Source organism: Serinus canaria (genome assembly GCF_022539315.1).
Source record: "Serinus canaria isolate serCan28SL12 chromosome 7 unlocalized genomic scaffold, serCan2020 HiC_scaffold_29, whole genome shotgun sequence".
Lineage (NCBI taxonomy): Eukaryota > Metazoa > Chordata > Aves > Passeriformes > Fringillidae > Serinus > Serinus canaria.
The window spans coordinates 5,252,399-5,268,822 of NW_026108147.1; the positions used below are offsets into that span (position 1 = coordinate 5,252,399).

At 50.4% G+C, this 16,424-nt stretch overlaps 1 protein-coding gene across 23 annotated transcripts in view; it reads left to right on the forward strand.

Moving 5' to 3' along the window:
• The window catches only part of PCBP3 (poly(rC) binding protein 3), a 54,538-nt gene that overhangs the window by 18,145 nt on the left and 19,969 nt on the right, over nucleotides 1–16,424 (forward strand). For 9 of the 23 annotated variants that reach the window (XR_007780573.1, XR_007780569.1, XR_007780570.1 and 6 more), the window contains exons 5-11: nucleotides 9,018–9,159; nucleotides 9,437–9,460; nucleotides 10,220–10,252; nucleotides 10,745–10,861; nucleotides 11,349–11,480; nucleotides 11,751–11,900; nucleotides 14,172–14,246. Coding sequence is in view for 15 of the 23 variants with exons in the window: in XM_050987562.1 (XP_050843519.1) it covers nucleotides 9,091–9,159; nucleotides 9,437–9,460; nucleotides 10,220–10,252; nucleotides 10,745–10,861; nucleotides 11,349–11,480; nucleotides 11,751–11,900; nucleotides 14,172–14,246 (600 nt within the window). In the remaining 8 variants the exon portion in view is untranslated. The remainder of the gene's footprint in view (nucleotides 1–9,017; nucleotides 9,160–9,436; nucleotides 9,461–10,219; nucleotides 10,253–10,744; nucleotides 10,862–11,348; nucleotides 11,481–11,750; nucleotides 11,901–14,171; nucleotides 14,247–16,424) is intronic. The other 14 variants (XR_007780574.1, XR_007780575.1, XR_007780571.1 and 11 more) reach the window with 4 other exon arrangements.

A 16,424-nucleotide genomic window follows, 5' to 3' on the forward strand; every position in this document is an offset into this window, starting at 1 on the left:
AGAGCCAGTTTACCCATTCTCTGACTGAGGTTTGGCTCAGCATTGAGACCTGAGGTAGGAGAGGACCTACCACAGGGAGAAGGGGGAAGGAGAGGCGCCTCTCCTTGATTGTAATTGGGGTTGAGGTTTAGCTGAAGTGAAAACAGATCAGGAGTGACAGTTTTGGAGCCTGCTGTCAGGGTCTGAGTGCAGCACGCTGGCGATCCACCCCCGAATGCTGAGGGGCCCCATCCTCCTCCTTGCCAGCTGGAGCGGGAAGAGCCAGCACTGTGCAGGATGGGGACAGTGCAGCCCAGCAGAGCCACCACACAGCCCTGTCACACATGACCCTGCAGCCCCTTCCTTTGGGCTGGGGACAGTGTCGGGTGGGACACGGCCCTGTGGTGGCTGTCGGTGTGGGATCCCCTGCTCCTGACTCTTCTGGCCCTGCATCAGTGGGGGCTTGGCAAAGGGGGGATGGGGTCAGTCTGCATGCAGACCAAGCCCCTCGGGGTGCTGGGTCACTACTCCAGGGAAGGCAGAAACAAGAGTCCAATTGCCCACTGATCAGTCTCCTGTTCCCAAAGAACATCCATGGCCAGGGTGAAAATTATGGATTTGAGATTGCGGACAAAGAGCACTGGATTCAACCAGGATTGATGGGACCAGGGTGTTTGTAATTCCCCCCATCACCCTTGATTGATCCCCACATGTTTTCTGTGGTGCACCTAATCTGCCCGTTACATCCCCAGCATGGCAGCTGGGGGGGGGAGTGGGAAGACCTGTTCCCCCATCCCTGGATCAGGAGGGGCTCAGACCTGCCCCAGGTGCTTTGAGAAGTTGGGTGGCATTCATGAGAGTAGCCGCAGCCCCCCATGTTTCTGTCCAGCAGTGCCTGGACAGACTGCTCCGGGGCAGCCCATGTGCTCCAAACCTCATCCCTGTTTCCAGGGATTAGAGAAATGGAGAGGGGATGAGATGAAGCAGTAGATTGCTTTGCTCTCAGGATGAAGGGATTTGTGGACTGCCCCCAGATCACTGGATTGAAAATGGAGGGAAGTAGATTGAAAATGGAGGAAATTATTGGGATGATGCTGCCTGTGGGATTAAAGCCAGGGCAGCCGGCAGGCTCTGGAGGAGGAGGTGAATGAGGGGGGTTGTGGGATGGCTTCTGCTGGGCACTGTGAAGAGATGCTCCTGGTTGCATCCTTATCTGTTTTGGAGGATGCCCTGGAAGGTGGGCACTTTCTGCTTTCCCAGGTCCATGGAGGGCTTCTCCTCTGAGCTGTCCCCCAGCTGCAAGGATGTTGGGAATGTGCCTGGAGCTTTTTGCAGTGCTGCACCTCTCATTTCCAGAATGCTGGGGGACAGCATTCTGGAAATGAGAGGGAACAAGCTGCTTGTCTCTGGAGGTCCGCACACCTCCCTGTGCTCTCTCCTTTGCTAGCATCCAGCATGGATCTGTGGCCATGAGCATCCTTTTTGGGGAGTCTTTTGGGTTCCCCTGAAAAATGACATCTAAAATCTGGCACTTAGGGGGCTGATATTTGACTGTCTCATCCCTTGGGGTATTTTTCCAACTCTGATGGCTCCTTTAGGGCAAGATATGGGTCCTTTGGGGCTGATGCACAGCCCTGGCAGAGCATCCCTGGGGCATCTGTGGAGGCATCTCCTGCTGCAAGGTGGCACCTTCTGACTTCTGTTCCTTGGCCTTTGGCTGGGAGGAAATAACCCTGAATTGGGTGCATTTGGCTTGGTGTCAAGGTTGTAAATGTGGTTGTTTAACAGAAATGAGCTTTATTTGCAAACACATGAATGTTTGGAAGATTTAAAGAGGGATAACTGGCAGTGTGGCGTGGCTGTGGGGAAGCTCTTTTCTGGGATCTTCTGCAGTGCAGCTTAAGCCCCTCACTCAAAGCCCTGTGTCCCTCTGCCCTCCTGTGCTGCAGAGCCTTGGTTCCTCCAGCCCTTCCCTGTGGGTCCGTGTTTGCTGGCCCCAGGGGTGTGGGGTTGCTCTCTGCTGCCTGGATCTCCTTTGAAGAGCCAGTTCACCATTCCTGGTTTCCTTCTCCTGGTCTTGCAAGTCAGCTTGTCACTCTCAGCCACTTTCAGGTGGATGGGGAGCATTTCCTCTGTGCACTTAATTGCACACAGTTAAGTTGCAAAGTTCTATCTTATTTTCTTCACATTGCCACACTCATTTTGGCTTCTTGCTCTGCTCGCCAAGAACTTCTCCCACTTGGATTGTCACCTGGCATTTTAACAGGAGTTAAAACCAATGTTTTGATCAATGTTTTGGGGGGTTTTAGAGCATTTCCCAGCCATTTTCCAGTGGTTTCACCCACCCCAGCTCCCTGCACATCCCACAGTTACTCCGCTCGCCAGCAGGCTTGGTCTGGCTGCCCTCTGCAGCACTGCTTGTGGTGCTTCCCAAGTCCCACAGGCAGTCAGGGATGTGGATGCGGAGTGTGGCACTGAAGCAGTCCCTTTCCTGGTCTCTGCAATGCCAAGCGATGACGTTTGGGATTCTTTTCCCTGGCTCGGCTTCTGCAGCAGAGCCCGCCCCACTCTGCAGTGCCGAGCGCCGCAGCAGGTCCAGGCTGGGGGGGCAGTGTGGCGCTGCTGGCTCTGCCTCCCTCAGCCCACTGGGGCACCTGGCATCAGCCAAGACCCAGCCAATGCTTGATCCTCGCTGGACCATCAGCAGCTCCCATGGATGCTCCCAGCTTCTCTAAAATAATGGCTTGATCTTGGAGGGACAGCTGGTATTTCAGGAAAAAACTGTAATTGCTTTTATATATCTTTTAATCTGCTGGCAGACCAAAGGAGAAAGAGTTGATGTTCCTTACCCCAGGAAATGTTATTTCCTTGGCACTCAGGGTCTTGTCAAAGCTTTACAGACATCTGCCAGTGCTTCTGGTCACCGAGTCATGGTGGACCCAGCTGCAATGAGCATTGGCTTTCATCACCTCATAGGGGGAAGTTTCTGATGCACTTATGCAGTGTGACATTCACTGAAAATACTGTTTTCATTTGCAAGTTGTTCCAGAAGTAACTAAAGGAGTGATTTGGAAGTGGCTGAATTATAGCACAATGTTCCCATCCCCTCCCTGCTCACCCCAACCTTCCAAAATCAGCTTTAATTAAACAAATGAAGTGAGGACCCATTATTCTTTGAATAACTCTTAATAATTCTAATAACCTTGTTGAGGTGGGGGTTAAACAGGTTCAAGCCACTGGTTTTGCTCAAGGTCTCACAATCAAAAAGCCCCAAAAACAGCCCAAACAAGGTTTTCTGGCTTTCCTAAAGACATCTTACATCCTGCTGCTACTACATTCCATTTCCCTCACTCTGTGTCTGACCTCTGCTTGCAACACTGCAGCAGCTTGTGTGAGCAAATGGGAATTCTGCATCCTGTAGTTCTCTGCAGATGCATCTCTAAGGTACCTGAATTTCATCTAAACCTGCTATTAACAGAAACCTCAAGGTTTTGTCTTCCACAAATGTATCAGGGCACAGAGATATGTACTCTCATCCTGCTGTCCTGTTGCAGTAGGGAAAATTATGTTCCTAACCGTCATCCTGGGGAGGCTGGCAAGGAAAGGCTGCAGTTTGATCCAGTGATCTTGACACAAAAGACTGCAGTAGTGGTTCTGCCATCACGACAAAACGAGCAGTTCTCCCTGGACTGAGCTTGCTTTGGTGGAGGCTAATGCCTGAGCCCATAAGTGGGGTTCACCAGATAACGGAGAAAACCAGGAAATTGGCTAGGAATTTCCTGGAGGAGAGGGCAGGTGTTTGGCTGGGATGTGGCTGTGCCCACTGCAGTGTGACTGCGCTGGAGCTCTGCATCATTGTATCAGTGCAGACATTCAGAACAAGAGGAAATGACCTCGGGATGTGCCCCGGGAGGTTTAGATTGGATATTAGGAAAAATGTCTTCATGGTAAGGGTGGTCAGGCACCGGCACAGGCTGTCCAGGGCAGTGGAGGAATCCCCATCCCAGGAACTGCTAAAAAGGCACATGGATGTGGCACTTGGGGACAGGGTTTACTTTGACAGTGCTGGGGAAACAGTTGGACTCAGTGGTTATAGAGGTCTTTTCCAACCTAAATGATTCTGTAAGGCTGTGATCTCAGCTGTAGGGGAGCAGGGAAATGGGAGCAGGTGACTGAGGAAGAAGCCTCCAGAGATGCCTGCTGTGGGGGCCGGAGCAGGACATTAATCTCCTGTGCTGCTTTTAATGATTATTGTCAGGGAAGTGGCAGAAATATCCTGCTGGCTGATGGATAGCATAGAGCATCTTTTTGGTAAAATGTTTCCACCAAAGCTGGAGAGTGGAGAAGAGGAAAGGTCAACCAAAATGACTACAGCTATGGAAAATGGCAGCAGCTGGAATTGCAGCTTTGTTCCCAAATAGCTTTTGGTGTCACTCATGTAGATGGCGCTACTGCCCTCCCACCGCTTCATCTCCCAACAGCTAAAGCTCGTTGGTGGCTGATGCATTTCCATGTGGTTTAAGGTTTTTCCTCCTTCCAACCCTGTCTTGACCTGGCCAGACTGTGCTGTCATCATAATCCCAAGCTGGCTGCACTGCCGAGCTTCCCAGCCTCTAAAGCACCACGCTGGAAATCACCGGATTAGGTCTTAATAGCAAGATCAAGTCAGCGTGATAGGAGTTGGGAGAAAGCTCCTGCTTATGGAGATGGACAGGCAGCCCTCCTTGAGAAAATGGGCTAGAAAGCCTAAAATATCAGAAAAACATCCTCTTTCCTGGCCTCTCTGGCTTTTCTCTGCTTTTAACACATCCATCGTTTTCCAAGGGTTAGAAAACCCTGGTCTGAATTTTGTGAAGATGCCCTCACAGAGGAAAATGCTGTCTTGAGTGTTGGATGTTCTGTCCCAGATGTTAATTCCCAACACTAAATTCTGCCACCCCTATTTGAAATCCTGGCTGTGGAACATTGCAGTGTGCTGGAGGATGCCAAGGGTTTGTGGCTGTCTTTAACATCTGTGCTGGTGGGGTTCCTGGAACACCAGAGAGTCTGAGAAGTATGGTGGATGTTTTCCAGGATGGCATTACCACTGAGCAACCGAGATGCTCCAGGGCGGGGTTTTGGGTGTGGTCCTTCGGGGAGGTGGCACAGCAGGGATTGCACAGACCAAGGCCTTGCCCACCCTGCTCTTTACCTGCACAGGTCATCACAGGCTCTTGGTCCACAGGGCTCTGAGGTGTTGGATTTTATCAGCCTGCAATGACCAGGAGAAGCTGTGGCTGCCCCATCCCTGGAAGTGTTCAAGGCCAGGTTGGACTCCAGGGCCTGGAGCAACCTGGGATAGTGGAAGGTGTCCCTGCCCGTGGCAGGGTGGTGGAACAAGATGAGCATTAAGGTCCCTTCCAACCCAAACCATTTTTTGATTCTGTGATATGCCTATAAGAAAGTGGGATTTTTGGAGGCCCGGTGATGGGTGTGGGGGGGTGATGGAGACTTTCTCCTTTGCATTGGCTTGGTGGTGCCTGTGAACTTTCCACTCAGATGTTTCAGGGAGGGGGTGAGTTATGCAAGTGGGGCGTCTTTGCACAGAGTTCTCCTTTCTGTTTTTGGACAGCTTGAACAAACATTACTATGCCCCCCAAAAACAACTCTAGGAAGCAAAGCTTGCTAGCATGGGGCTTGTGCACCCAGCGAGCCCTAGGAATGCATGGCAGGAGGAAGAGAAGGACAAGGGCTGGCTTCAGCAAGCACAGAGCCAGCAATGTCCCCCAGCACCCCTGCAGAGATTTGGGCTCTGCTGAAGCTCAGCTGAGTCTCTTGCCATCAGGGATAGCAGAGGCATGATTCCCTGGATCCCAGCATCTGCCTTTTCCAGCTCCTTTGTGGAAGCTAGGCTGGAGAACAATATCCAGCCCAGAGCTCCATTTCCCTCCTCCTGCTCTGCTTTATGTGCCTCTTCCTGTATGAGAGATGATCGTGTTATTAAAGTAATTCAATACACAGTGTTCAGATTTCCCCTAATTGAAAGGGAATTGCTCGAATTTTAGGGATGTGTTGGTATTTGTGAGGTATCAACATGCATAAACACAAGAGCACCAGCTGAGGGAATTGCTCCAACCTCTAAAAAATTGGAAAAGAGAAAAATTGGAGTGTGTATGTTTGCATGTGGGGAAGAGGAGTCTTCCTGCTGTTCTGGGCTTTAATTTTCCTTCCTATGCCTTGATCACTGATTCCTGAGTTGCTTTCTCAGACATAGGGGGTTCGTGATAGATTAAGGAAATTTCCCAGAATTTAATATATTTCCCAGAATTTAATATATTTGAACTGAGGAAGAACCAGATTGCTCTGAGAACTGATGATGTCTCCTCCAGGCACTTTTGCAAAGGCAGCTGCAATTAACAGGCCTATTTACTGTGGAATGGGATCATCCTTTGGAAGGACATTGTCCAGCTTTGGTGCAAAAACTTTTGGCTGCTCCTCATGCATGGAAGAAGGATGCTCCAGTCCTCCACCTGTGGTTGCCCAGGTGTGATGCTTGGCAGAGCCTGGCTTGACTCACTGTGCAGCTTCCCTTTTGGGGCCTAGCTTGACTCTGTCTCCTAATTCCATGCCTTTGACCTCTGTGGGGCTGTACCTGCTTCTCACTGGGCTGGAGCTGGGCTCTGTATCTAGTCTGGACATTGGGCTGCCTGTAATGGTGTCCTCAGGGCTTTCAAGTGGGTGGACAAAGGAGCCATTTCAAAGCTGTGGTGAACAAGGCAGAACACGATGGTGAAGAGGAAGGGGCTGAGATTGTTCTCTCTCCAGGCAGGGAATGCTCTGAAATGCTCAAAATGGCATTCCGGGGGATAATTTTTCCCAGCCCTTTGTCCATGTAGAATGAGGGCTGTTGGGGGAGGCCTGTGCCCAGAGTAAATGCTTTGGATCTATTGTTGCCATGCCTTCCATTGAGCTCATGAGCCCCCTATAAAATACTTACCTTTCACTAGTATGATTAAGAAAAGGCCAATATAGCTTTCCTGCTCACTGGAGCATGAAGCGTGTTTAATTTAATAATGCTGATAAATCTTAAAGCCAGGAGCATTTGGCTAACACATGACCCACTTTTTCAATCAATTGGAAGCATTTACGTAATGGCCTGATGCAGGGTTCTTCCTGCAAGAGATGTGGAGCTGGGGATGGCAAACACCCTCCCTGCCACAGGACCAGGGGGAATGGCTTTAGACTGAAAGAAGGGAGGATTAGATGAGATTTTAGGAAGAAATTCTTTCTTGTGAGGGTGGGGAGGCCCTTGCACAGGGTGCCCAGAGAAGCTGGTTCCCTGGAAGTGTCCAAGGGCAGGTTGGACTCCAGGGGCTTGGAGCAGCCTGGGGTAGTGGAAGGCGTCGCTGCCCATGGCAGCGGGGTGGAATGGGATACCTTAAGTTCCCTTCCAACCCAAACCATTTTATAATTCTGTTATGTCTCTGGTGAGGAGTTTGTTTCCTGGCACATTGTGAGCACTGGAAATGCTGGCCTGTACCTATCTGCTTATTGACCCTTTCTGGCACTGCCTTCCATGCATAGGAGTCAGTCTGGGGTTAACTAACACAGCTAGTTATTTTCCTTCGTTGTACACCTTACAGTAGGGACAGTCTTGACAATTCCTGATCTTGCCTGTTCTGTTACAGTCTCTCAGCCCATTCCTATTACCTCAGTCTCCAATGTCATCACCTTTTTCCTCGAAAATATTCTCCTTCTCCCCACCCTTAAAAGCACCTTTTGGCTTGGCATAGAACCAGATGGTTTGGGTTGGAAGGGACCTTAAAGCTCATTTCATTTCACCCCCTGCTATGGGCAGGGACACCTTCCACTATCCCAGGTTGCTCCAAGCCCTGTGAAACCTGGCCTTGGACACTGTCAGGGATCAGGACCCCACAAACTCTCTGGGCAGCCTGTGCCAGTGAATCTGTTTTGGTGTTCATCACATTTCATTTCTTATCCTTCTTGTGAGGATTCCATCCTTTTTTTTTTTCATTTGTAACATGCAGGAGCCTCAAGTCCCATGTTTGCATGTAGGTCATAAGCAGCCTCATTCCCAGTGAGCCAGTGTCCTTTAGCTTCAGGGAATTCTATCCCCCTGCAAACCACGTGGGTTTATCCATTTTGGGTTTCATAATAACCTCTGGGAAGAGGTTTTGCATCAAACCCATATCCCAGCCACCGTCTGTGCATTGCTGCCATTTATTCATCCTGACTTGCATTAAAGCAGTACTTGAGAACTTGTTTATCTCCTGCTTTTTTTGCTCACATAAGTCCCTGTCTGAGCAAAGGGAAATGCCAGATGCTTGTGAGCAGGATGAAAAATATCTCATCTGATACTGACTGAGGGATTAAATAATGTGAGGGAGAATTGCTCTGTATCCCTCAGCATTGCACGTAGAAGGATGCTGGCACCTCCCTCTGGGACGGGACTGCTCTCCCCATGCAGTGGGCTGCAGGGACATGTCATATGCCACATCCTCATGCAGAGATGCTCCTAAAGAGGCATCAGGCATGAAAAATGAAGGATTTGTTGCCATTCTGTGGTTTTTATTTATTTCCCCCCCCCCTTGACTTCAAAACATCAGTGACCCTCTAAAGGGCAGAGGAGGAAAGAAAGAGAATGGAAAAGGAAAACAGCATGGCTTCCTTAGATATTTGTGACATGAATGGCTGGAAGGGGTGTGGTCTGCAGTCTGTCCATCTGGGAGCTCTCAGGTCAGGATGTGTGGCAACCAGGATGCCAGTTCTGTCCTTCCCTTTCAGTGGTCCTGGAGTCAGATAGACAATTCCTGACCACTGAAAAGGTGCCTTGTGGTTTTCTTTATGCTGGAAATGGTGAGCTTTAGTTTGCTAGATAGGTGCTGTGGATGCTTTAAAGCCCCACTGCAGCTGCTGGCCCTTGGCCAAGCTGCTCATCTGATGCCCAGGTCCAGAATTGCTTTTTATCTACTCTGTGGGGGTCTGTCCCACCCCAAGGAACTTATTCTGAGAGCCAATAGTCCCCGCTGTGTCCCCAGGTGATCCCGCCAAGGTGCTGCCTGTGCCGGGCTGCTCTCCCAGCTAGCGCACGTCTCTCGTCCCTGGTAGGAAATGGAGTCCAAGGTCTCCGAAGGCGGCCTCAACGTCACCCTCACCATCCGGCTGCTGATGCACGGCAAGGTAAGGGGTTCCCACAGTGGGGGTGTCCTCACAGATCCCTGTCCCACCTGCCCAGCCCCACACACAGCTCTGTCCAGCTGTCCCAGCCCAGGAATAGCTGTCCTGCCGGCAGGGAGTGTGGCATGGTGCTCCTACTCCCTCTCATTCCTGCCCCTCAACCCTGTCCCTCTGCTGGGAACAATGTCCACCAGGTCTTCACTTCATTATGGGGTTGGGTTGGATTCTCATTGCGTTTTCTAATGTCAGTTCCTCTGGTTTTGGCTTTTTCTCTGTGTAGGAAGTGGGAAGCATCATTGGGAAGGTAAGGATGCCTTTTAATGTACCTTTGATGCTGTTCCTGCGCCTGTGGTGTGGCATATGCCATAGTCACCTCTTCCCTGTGATGTCCTGAAAGGTGTTGGGTGCCTGGGCTAGTTGCTGCATTTGTCAGCCAGGAATTAGGAGAAACCCACAGAGGTGTCAAAAGACCATTCCCCTGAAAACCTCACCAAACTGTTTCCAGCTGCTTCACTGGGTGATGGCTGGGAGTTTACAGTCATGTTACTCTTGTGTTTTCATCAAATAACTTCATTATGAGATAACACACAGGTACATTTAAATTATATTCTAAGTAATTCTATAGCCCCTGTCTCTGAGGCCAGGGGACTCCATTTACCTTGTCCAAAAAAGCTTCCTGAGTTGCTCTGGTGTTTCCACAATGTTTTGGAAAGTCCTGGCTATACAGGATTAGGGGGTTTTTTGTGTGGTTTTAAAAGAAAGGTTTATGGTGGCAAAGATTTGCAGCATGAACACATTTTCCTGTATGCTTGGGCCTTATTTTTCCATCAGCATGTCCAACTCTGGGAATATTCACAGTTGTGAATTTGTATATATATATTTGATGATTTACATGCTCAGCTCTTCAGCTGACCATCATGTGGGGAGGCAGGGCCAGGCATCACAGCTCCCATGTTTTTGGCTTCACATTGGTATTATTAGGGAGATGCATTTTTGGTAGGGTTGTTTTAAGGGTAGAAGTTGTGAATTTTCAGTAATGGCTTGGTTTTCTCTCTTGTTTCAGAAAGGAGAGACCGTGAAGAAGATGCGTGAGGAGGTGAGCAGCCAGAGCTGCACATTGCCCTCTGTGATATGTGTAGTAATTCCCAGGGTCAGGAGAAGCAAGCCAGCTGTCCCCAGAGCTCTTTATATCAGTTTTTTCCCTTCAAACTCAAACTCCTGTCACATTTTCCAGAGTCAAGTATTTAATGAAACATTAAAATTAAGTCACTTGTGAGATGCTTTGAATTTTTCCAGGGTCTTTGTGCCTGCAGCTCCCAGGGAGTTGTCAGGACAGTGAGTAAAACACTTCACAGGCAATGACCCCACAAGCTGGTCTTACCTCGATTCCATGGGTTTGCTTTGCGATAAAACATTGGAAACCCTTTCTAAGGGTTGGGATAAGGCAGGGCTGAAATCACTGCAGAGGAGGGGTGGGAGTTTGGAAGGTTAGCTGGAATGCTGTGAGGCTGGCACAGGTATCAGGCTGAGAGAGGACCCACCTGATTGCTTGGCTGTGGCTATTCCAGGACTCCTCTTCTCTTTCCAGAGTGGGGCAAGGATCAACATCTCAGAGGGGAACTGCCCTGAGCGGATTGTGACCATCACTGGCCCCACTGATGCCATCTTCAAGGCTTTTGCCATGATCGCCTACAAATTTGAGGAGGTGAGAAATGTGAGCCAGCCCATGGCTGGGGACAGCAGTGTCTGCTTGGGTTTTACTAACTGGGACATGGCCTCAGCATAGAACCTTTCACACATCTCTAACTAGGGTGGGTCTGGAGCACAAGTCAGGGAGCTGGGGGACTCAGCCTGGAGAAAAGGAGGCTCAGGGGGGACATTCTCACTCTCTACAACTGCTTATAAGGAGAGTGTAGCCATTTAGGTGTTGGTCTTTTCTCCTAGGTAACAAGTAACAGGACCAGAGGAAATTACCTCAGGTTTGGGTTGGATAATAGGGAAGATTTCTTCACTGGAAAGTCTGTCTGGCCTGGGAACAGGCTGCCCAGAACAGTAGTGGTCACCATCCCTGGAAGTGTTCAGGAGGGAACTTTAGTCACCTGACCACAACATGTGTAGATGTGCCACCTAGGCACTGGATGTGTCTCTGGTCAGGTACCAAGGGCTGATGTGCTGCACTTTTCCTTCCCAAGGACATAACCAACTCCATGAGCAACAGCACCGCTACCAGCAAACCTCCAGTGACACTGCGGCTGGTGGTGCCAGCGAGTCAGTGCGGCTCCCTCATCGGCAAGGGGGGTTCCAAGATCAAGGAAATCCGAGAGGTAAGGCAGATTCCATTTAATTATTGCCCTTCAGTGCAGCTCCTTGGAGCTGATCTGCAGCCAAGGGGGAGCTGCCTTGGGAAAGGGGATCCCTGTGCTGCATCACAGATCACATTGCTTCCCAGAATGGTGTGGCTGATGTACGAGCAGCATCCCATGGAATGCCACGTGCCGGGCCCTTCGGAGGTGCTTGGTGTTGGGGCTGGAGCTGGCTCTGAGTGAAGGCATTCAGCTGTGGGATTTCTCCTTCCTCTCTCTTTCTGTCTCCAGTCCACAGGTGCTCAGGTCCAAGTGGCTGGGGACATGCTGCCCAACTCCACGGAGCGGGCAGTGACAATCTCGGGGACACCCGATGCAATTATCCAGTGTGTCAAACAGATCTGTGTGGTGATGCTGGAGGTACAGTCTGTAACAAAGAGGGTAAAGTACATATGGAAAAAAAATCCCAGCTGGCCCCACCAGAGCGCTGGGAGCTGTAGAGCGTGTCTCTCTCGTCCCCTTCAGCACGCGTTGTCGGACCACTCTCATTTCCTGGTACCTCTGCTGGAAATACACCTCATGTCTTTTCCTCACCATTGTCCGTAGTTTCTAGAGTCCCACACTGGAAGCCTGTCTGGTTGGGTGCCCCAAAGGAGGTGGTTTGTGTCAGAGCAGGGGGTGGCTTGCGGGCAGAGGAGTACCAGCAAGCTGGGACAGCCTGGCATCCCAGCAGCACTCAGGGTGCTGTGAGAAGGATATGGGGGCTACAGACAGCTACTGCTCCAGGAACCTGGTCTCTGCCTCACAAGTTCCACAACCAGGAGGAGAAAGAGGCCAGAGCATCCCCTGAACTGGGGGAGCTGGGACTGGGAGCACAAGGCTGTGTTCCAGTGAGGCACAGTGGGAATGGTAGTGAGGAAGGCTGGTGGAGAGCAGGGACTATAGGGCACATGGATGTATGTCCAAGGTGCCCTTTTCTGGGATAAATGGTGACAAGCAGAGCTGGAAGATCTCTGCCATGGAGAAATGCTGCTGTACCAGTTGCTGGAGATGACCTCAGCCACATGCCTCATGTCCACACTTGCCACCTCAGATGGGAGAAGCTCGAGGAGGAAAGCCCCTGGGACACAGGATGGTGACACATTCCACTCCTGGTGCATCCCAGAGACAGACAAAGCAGGGACCAATGTAAGGCCCTCTGCCTAGCTGAACAGCCCTTTCACAACAGGAAGGAGCATGTTTCCCACAGAAGAAGCTTCAGATGTGGATGGCAAGGTTTGGTGAAGGTGCTGCAAAGCCAGATGGAAGCATCTTCAGCTTGGCAGCAGCACATCTCAGCAGGGATAGCCAGGAGCCACATTACCCATCCCTGCTGGTTGTGATGCTCAGGCAGCTGCACTGCTGCCAAAGGAAATTTGGATGACGAGGTCACAGACTGCAGCACCGATGACATCCGGGTCATCATCAGACTGCAGCAGAGATGAGCCTGAGGTGATGCTTACCAGGTGTATTAAAACGTTTTTCTCACAAAGCAAGATGTGCTGCTCCTCTGTACAGCTCAGCCATGGGAAAGAGAAAAACCCGCAAGTCTTCTTGCAGTCTGAAATCTGGAAAGTGCCCTGGCTTTAATGGCTCACAGAGATGTTCCATATCACCTTTCAGTCTTAAACAGATAATCCTGTCTCGTCCCCTCCAAGATTTGTAATGCAATAAAAGAACAAGTGGGTTTGGGATGATGGAGACGTACTTTGATCAGCTTTCCCACAGACAGGTGCTTAACAGCAGGATTTAGATAACACTGCTTTCCTACAAGTAGATATCCAAAGAATGACAGGAAAAAAAATTTTTCCATGAGATAGTGTAATTTCTGTTGCCTGTCCTTATATAGCAGTCGCCGAGTTGTTTAATTTTGGGTAGAAAGCAAGAGGAGAGCTGAAATCTCTCCTGATCCCTAGAAACTTCCATGTTTCCTATAGCCTGTAAGTTGTTCAGGAGAAAACCAGAGGAAGAACCTGGATGAGCCGCTCCTGTGCATCACACCTGCGGCTCATTCACTGCAGCTCTGCTCAGACCTACCCAGGGGCCCGACAGAGAGCAGCAAGAGCACAAAATCATGGAATCACAGAATGTGTGGGTTGGAAAGGACCTTAAAGGCCATCTAATTCCAGCCCTCTGCCGTGTGCAGGGACACCTCTCAGCTGACCACAGGTGCCTCACAGCACCTGCATCACAGCTCAGATGGCAATGACCGCATCAAGGCCTGAAGATGACCTTGTTCCAGTGGTGAGGAAGATGAGGGCAGCCAAAGAGCTTGAGTATGGTGCTGCGTTGCTCAGATGGGCTGTACCTCCCCGTCTTGCTGTTTGAGGCTCTCCTCAGGGTGTTCTGGAAAGGGTTCCGGGAGCCTAGAGCAGGCGATGTGGTTTGCGCAGAGCAGAGCAAAGCTGAGGGAGGCAGCGGAGGTCCAGGAGGCCATTTAGGGGCCCGTGCCTTGGCAGAGGATCTCCCGTGCCCCAGGATGTCCTTGTTGCCCATGAAACCCCTCTTTCCCCCATGTGCTCCTGTCCAGAAACGCAGTGTTGCCTGGTGTGGGTGTTGCCATGGCGGCCCCGGAGGCCATGCTCCATTAGGTGCTTTCTAACACTCATTTTGCCGCCGTTTCAGGAAAGCTGTTCTAATGTTCTCTCTCCCTCTCCTTATCCCTTTTCCTAGTCCCCACCAAAAGGTGCCACCATTCCCTACCGCCCAAAGCCCGCCTCCACCCCTGTCATTTTTGCAGGTGGTCAGGTAAGAGCCGACCCGCTTGCAGCCTCCACTGCCAACCTCAGCCTTTTACTGCAGCACCAGCCGCTGCCCGTTAGTGCACTCAGGTTTCTTGCCTTCTGACTTGCATGGTGTCATCCCATCCGTTGTGTGCCACGGCAGCTGGACTGAAAGATCTTGGCTTAGCTCCTATGATGGATGCTGGACAGTGAGCAGAAGGGAACAGCAAGCCTGGGGAGACACAAAGGAAGGGCTGGAATTTACTTCACTAGACCCAAGTTCAGTATTTGTCAGTGGTTGAGAAGGAGATGATTAGAAAAGCATGGTTGAACAAGAGGATGTCACTGCTCTCTAGCACCTCAATTAGAAAGACCTTTGTGTAGCTGTAATTGATCCAAGGTTAGGAAGGGTTTGTCGCAGCTACTCCTCTGCTCAGGGCAGCCACCATGGGAGAGCCGTATCCCCCTCCCTAGTGCTCAGCTGGTTTGGGGTACTGCTTCCCCCTGTGCCAGAGCCTGCACTGTGTCACCCCACTGACACTGCAGCCTTGCAGACATCACGTGCTATTTCCAACCCTGAGCTTTGGGGTTGTTTTTCCTTTGTGGGATAACCATCTCACAGGTGAGCTGGAGGTTATTCTGAAAACAAAAATCAGCAGAAACAAGAGCAACTGAGCACACGGCTGTTTCTAAAGAGGGAACTTACACTGTTGCTTTCTCCACCTCATCTCATCACCCTACCTGGTGACCGAGGGCCTGCCTGTAGATGCTACCCTGCTGAGGTGCATGACATCTAGCAGGGGATGTACCTTCCAAGAGCTCCAGCATCCAGGTAGGGCCAGCACCACAAAACCACAGCTTGTGCCACCCAGAGCAGTTCCACACAAGTTACTTAATTTCTCTCCAACCATAATAAATGGAAGGACAAAGTAAGAACAGGAGCAAAGCCCAGAGCACAGGCTATTTCAGGCTGAATTGGTCAATCATTGGGATCAGGAGTGTGTCACTACATCTTAGCAGCCGTCCTGGAAAAGAACTTTGAGTCCAGCTGCCTGGTCTGTTCAAAAGGGAGAGTGAGATGGAGGCAGCAGATCTTCTGCTGTGAATGGCTGGTTTCTTGGACAGAAGTAACATCATGGGAAGAAGAAACTGTCTCTGAAGTGAGAGTTCTTCCCAATGTTGGGAGCCCTTAGGCTCTGCCCAAGGGGTGGCACGGGGCAGGTGGGCCGAGAACAGATGGTGACAGTGGTGACAGGTGTGTGGGGTGGGATGAGCCTTCAGGAGCTCAGTAGGCTGAGTGATGTAGCAGCCAACAGCAGCTGCCAAAGAGACCAGGCGTCAAAGGTCAGAGTTGAGTTGCATCTGTCCAAGACACCTTCCTGCCCTTGATTACCTTTTTAGACTCAGTTTTTCTAATCAAAAACCAATGGCCAAATTAAACCACCAGGACAGACAACTTTTCAGCCTCTGTCATGTCCCATGTGCTGGGATGCTGGTGGGCACTGGGACAGCCGTTTTCTCTTTTCCTCCTGCATGATTTTGGGGGTTTCCTTCACACAAAGCACTTTGCACTTTGCAAACAATGCAGCAAATTTGCAGGTGGTTCCAAGGTTTTTTCCTTTCATTTTTCTTGGCAATCTTTACTCTCCCTTTTCAAAGTGTTCTCCATCTCTTTTGCCATTTCAGAATCATCTGAATAATGTGTCAACATGTGAGATATATTTTACTATCTGGTTAAGTCCTAAATATTGGTCTCTCTAGTGTCTGGCTCTTCACCCACATTGGTGCTTATTTTGAGATTATTTGCAAACAAAAGAGGAAGGATTGCTACAAAGGATGGGAAAAACACACAAACCCCTTTGCCTGGCAGATACTTGCATGGATTTATCAATTACAGCTGGTGAAAGGCATCACAGTGCAGGCAGCCCTCGCCTCTATGCCTTTCCAATGCCCCAGCAGAGCACTGGAATGTACAGGGTGGATGTAAAGCATCCACTGGGACTTGTGCACCTGGAAATATGGAGAGGCTCACGGAGCTGGCTTGCTTTTTGGGATCACGCTTGGGCAGTGATGTCAGTGTGCACCTGCTACACAGGTTCTGTTGTCAGAGGGGCACCAAAGATCACCCACTTTCAACCCTCATGCAACTGATCCTTATTTTTTGTACAGCAAAGACCAGCCACAGCCTGATATTCCTGCTCCA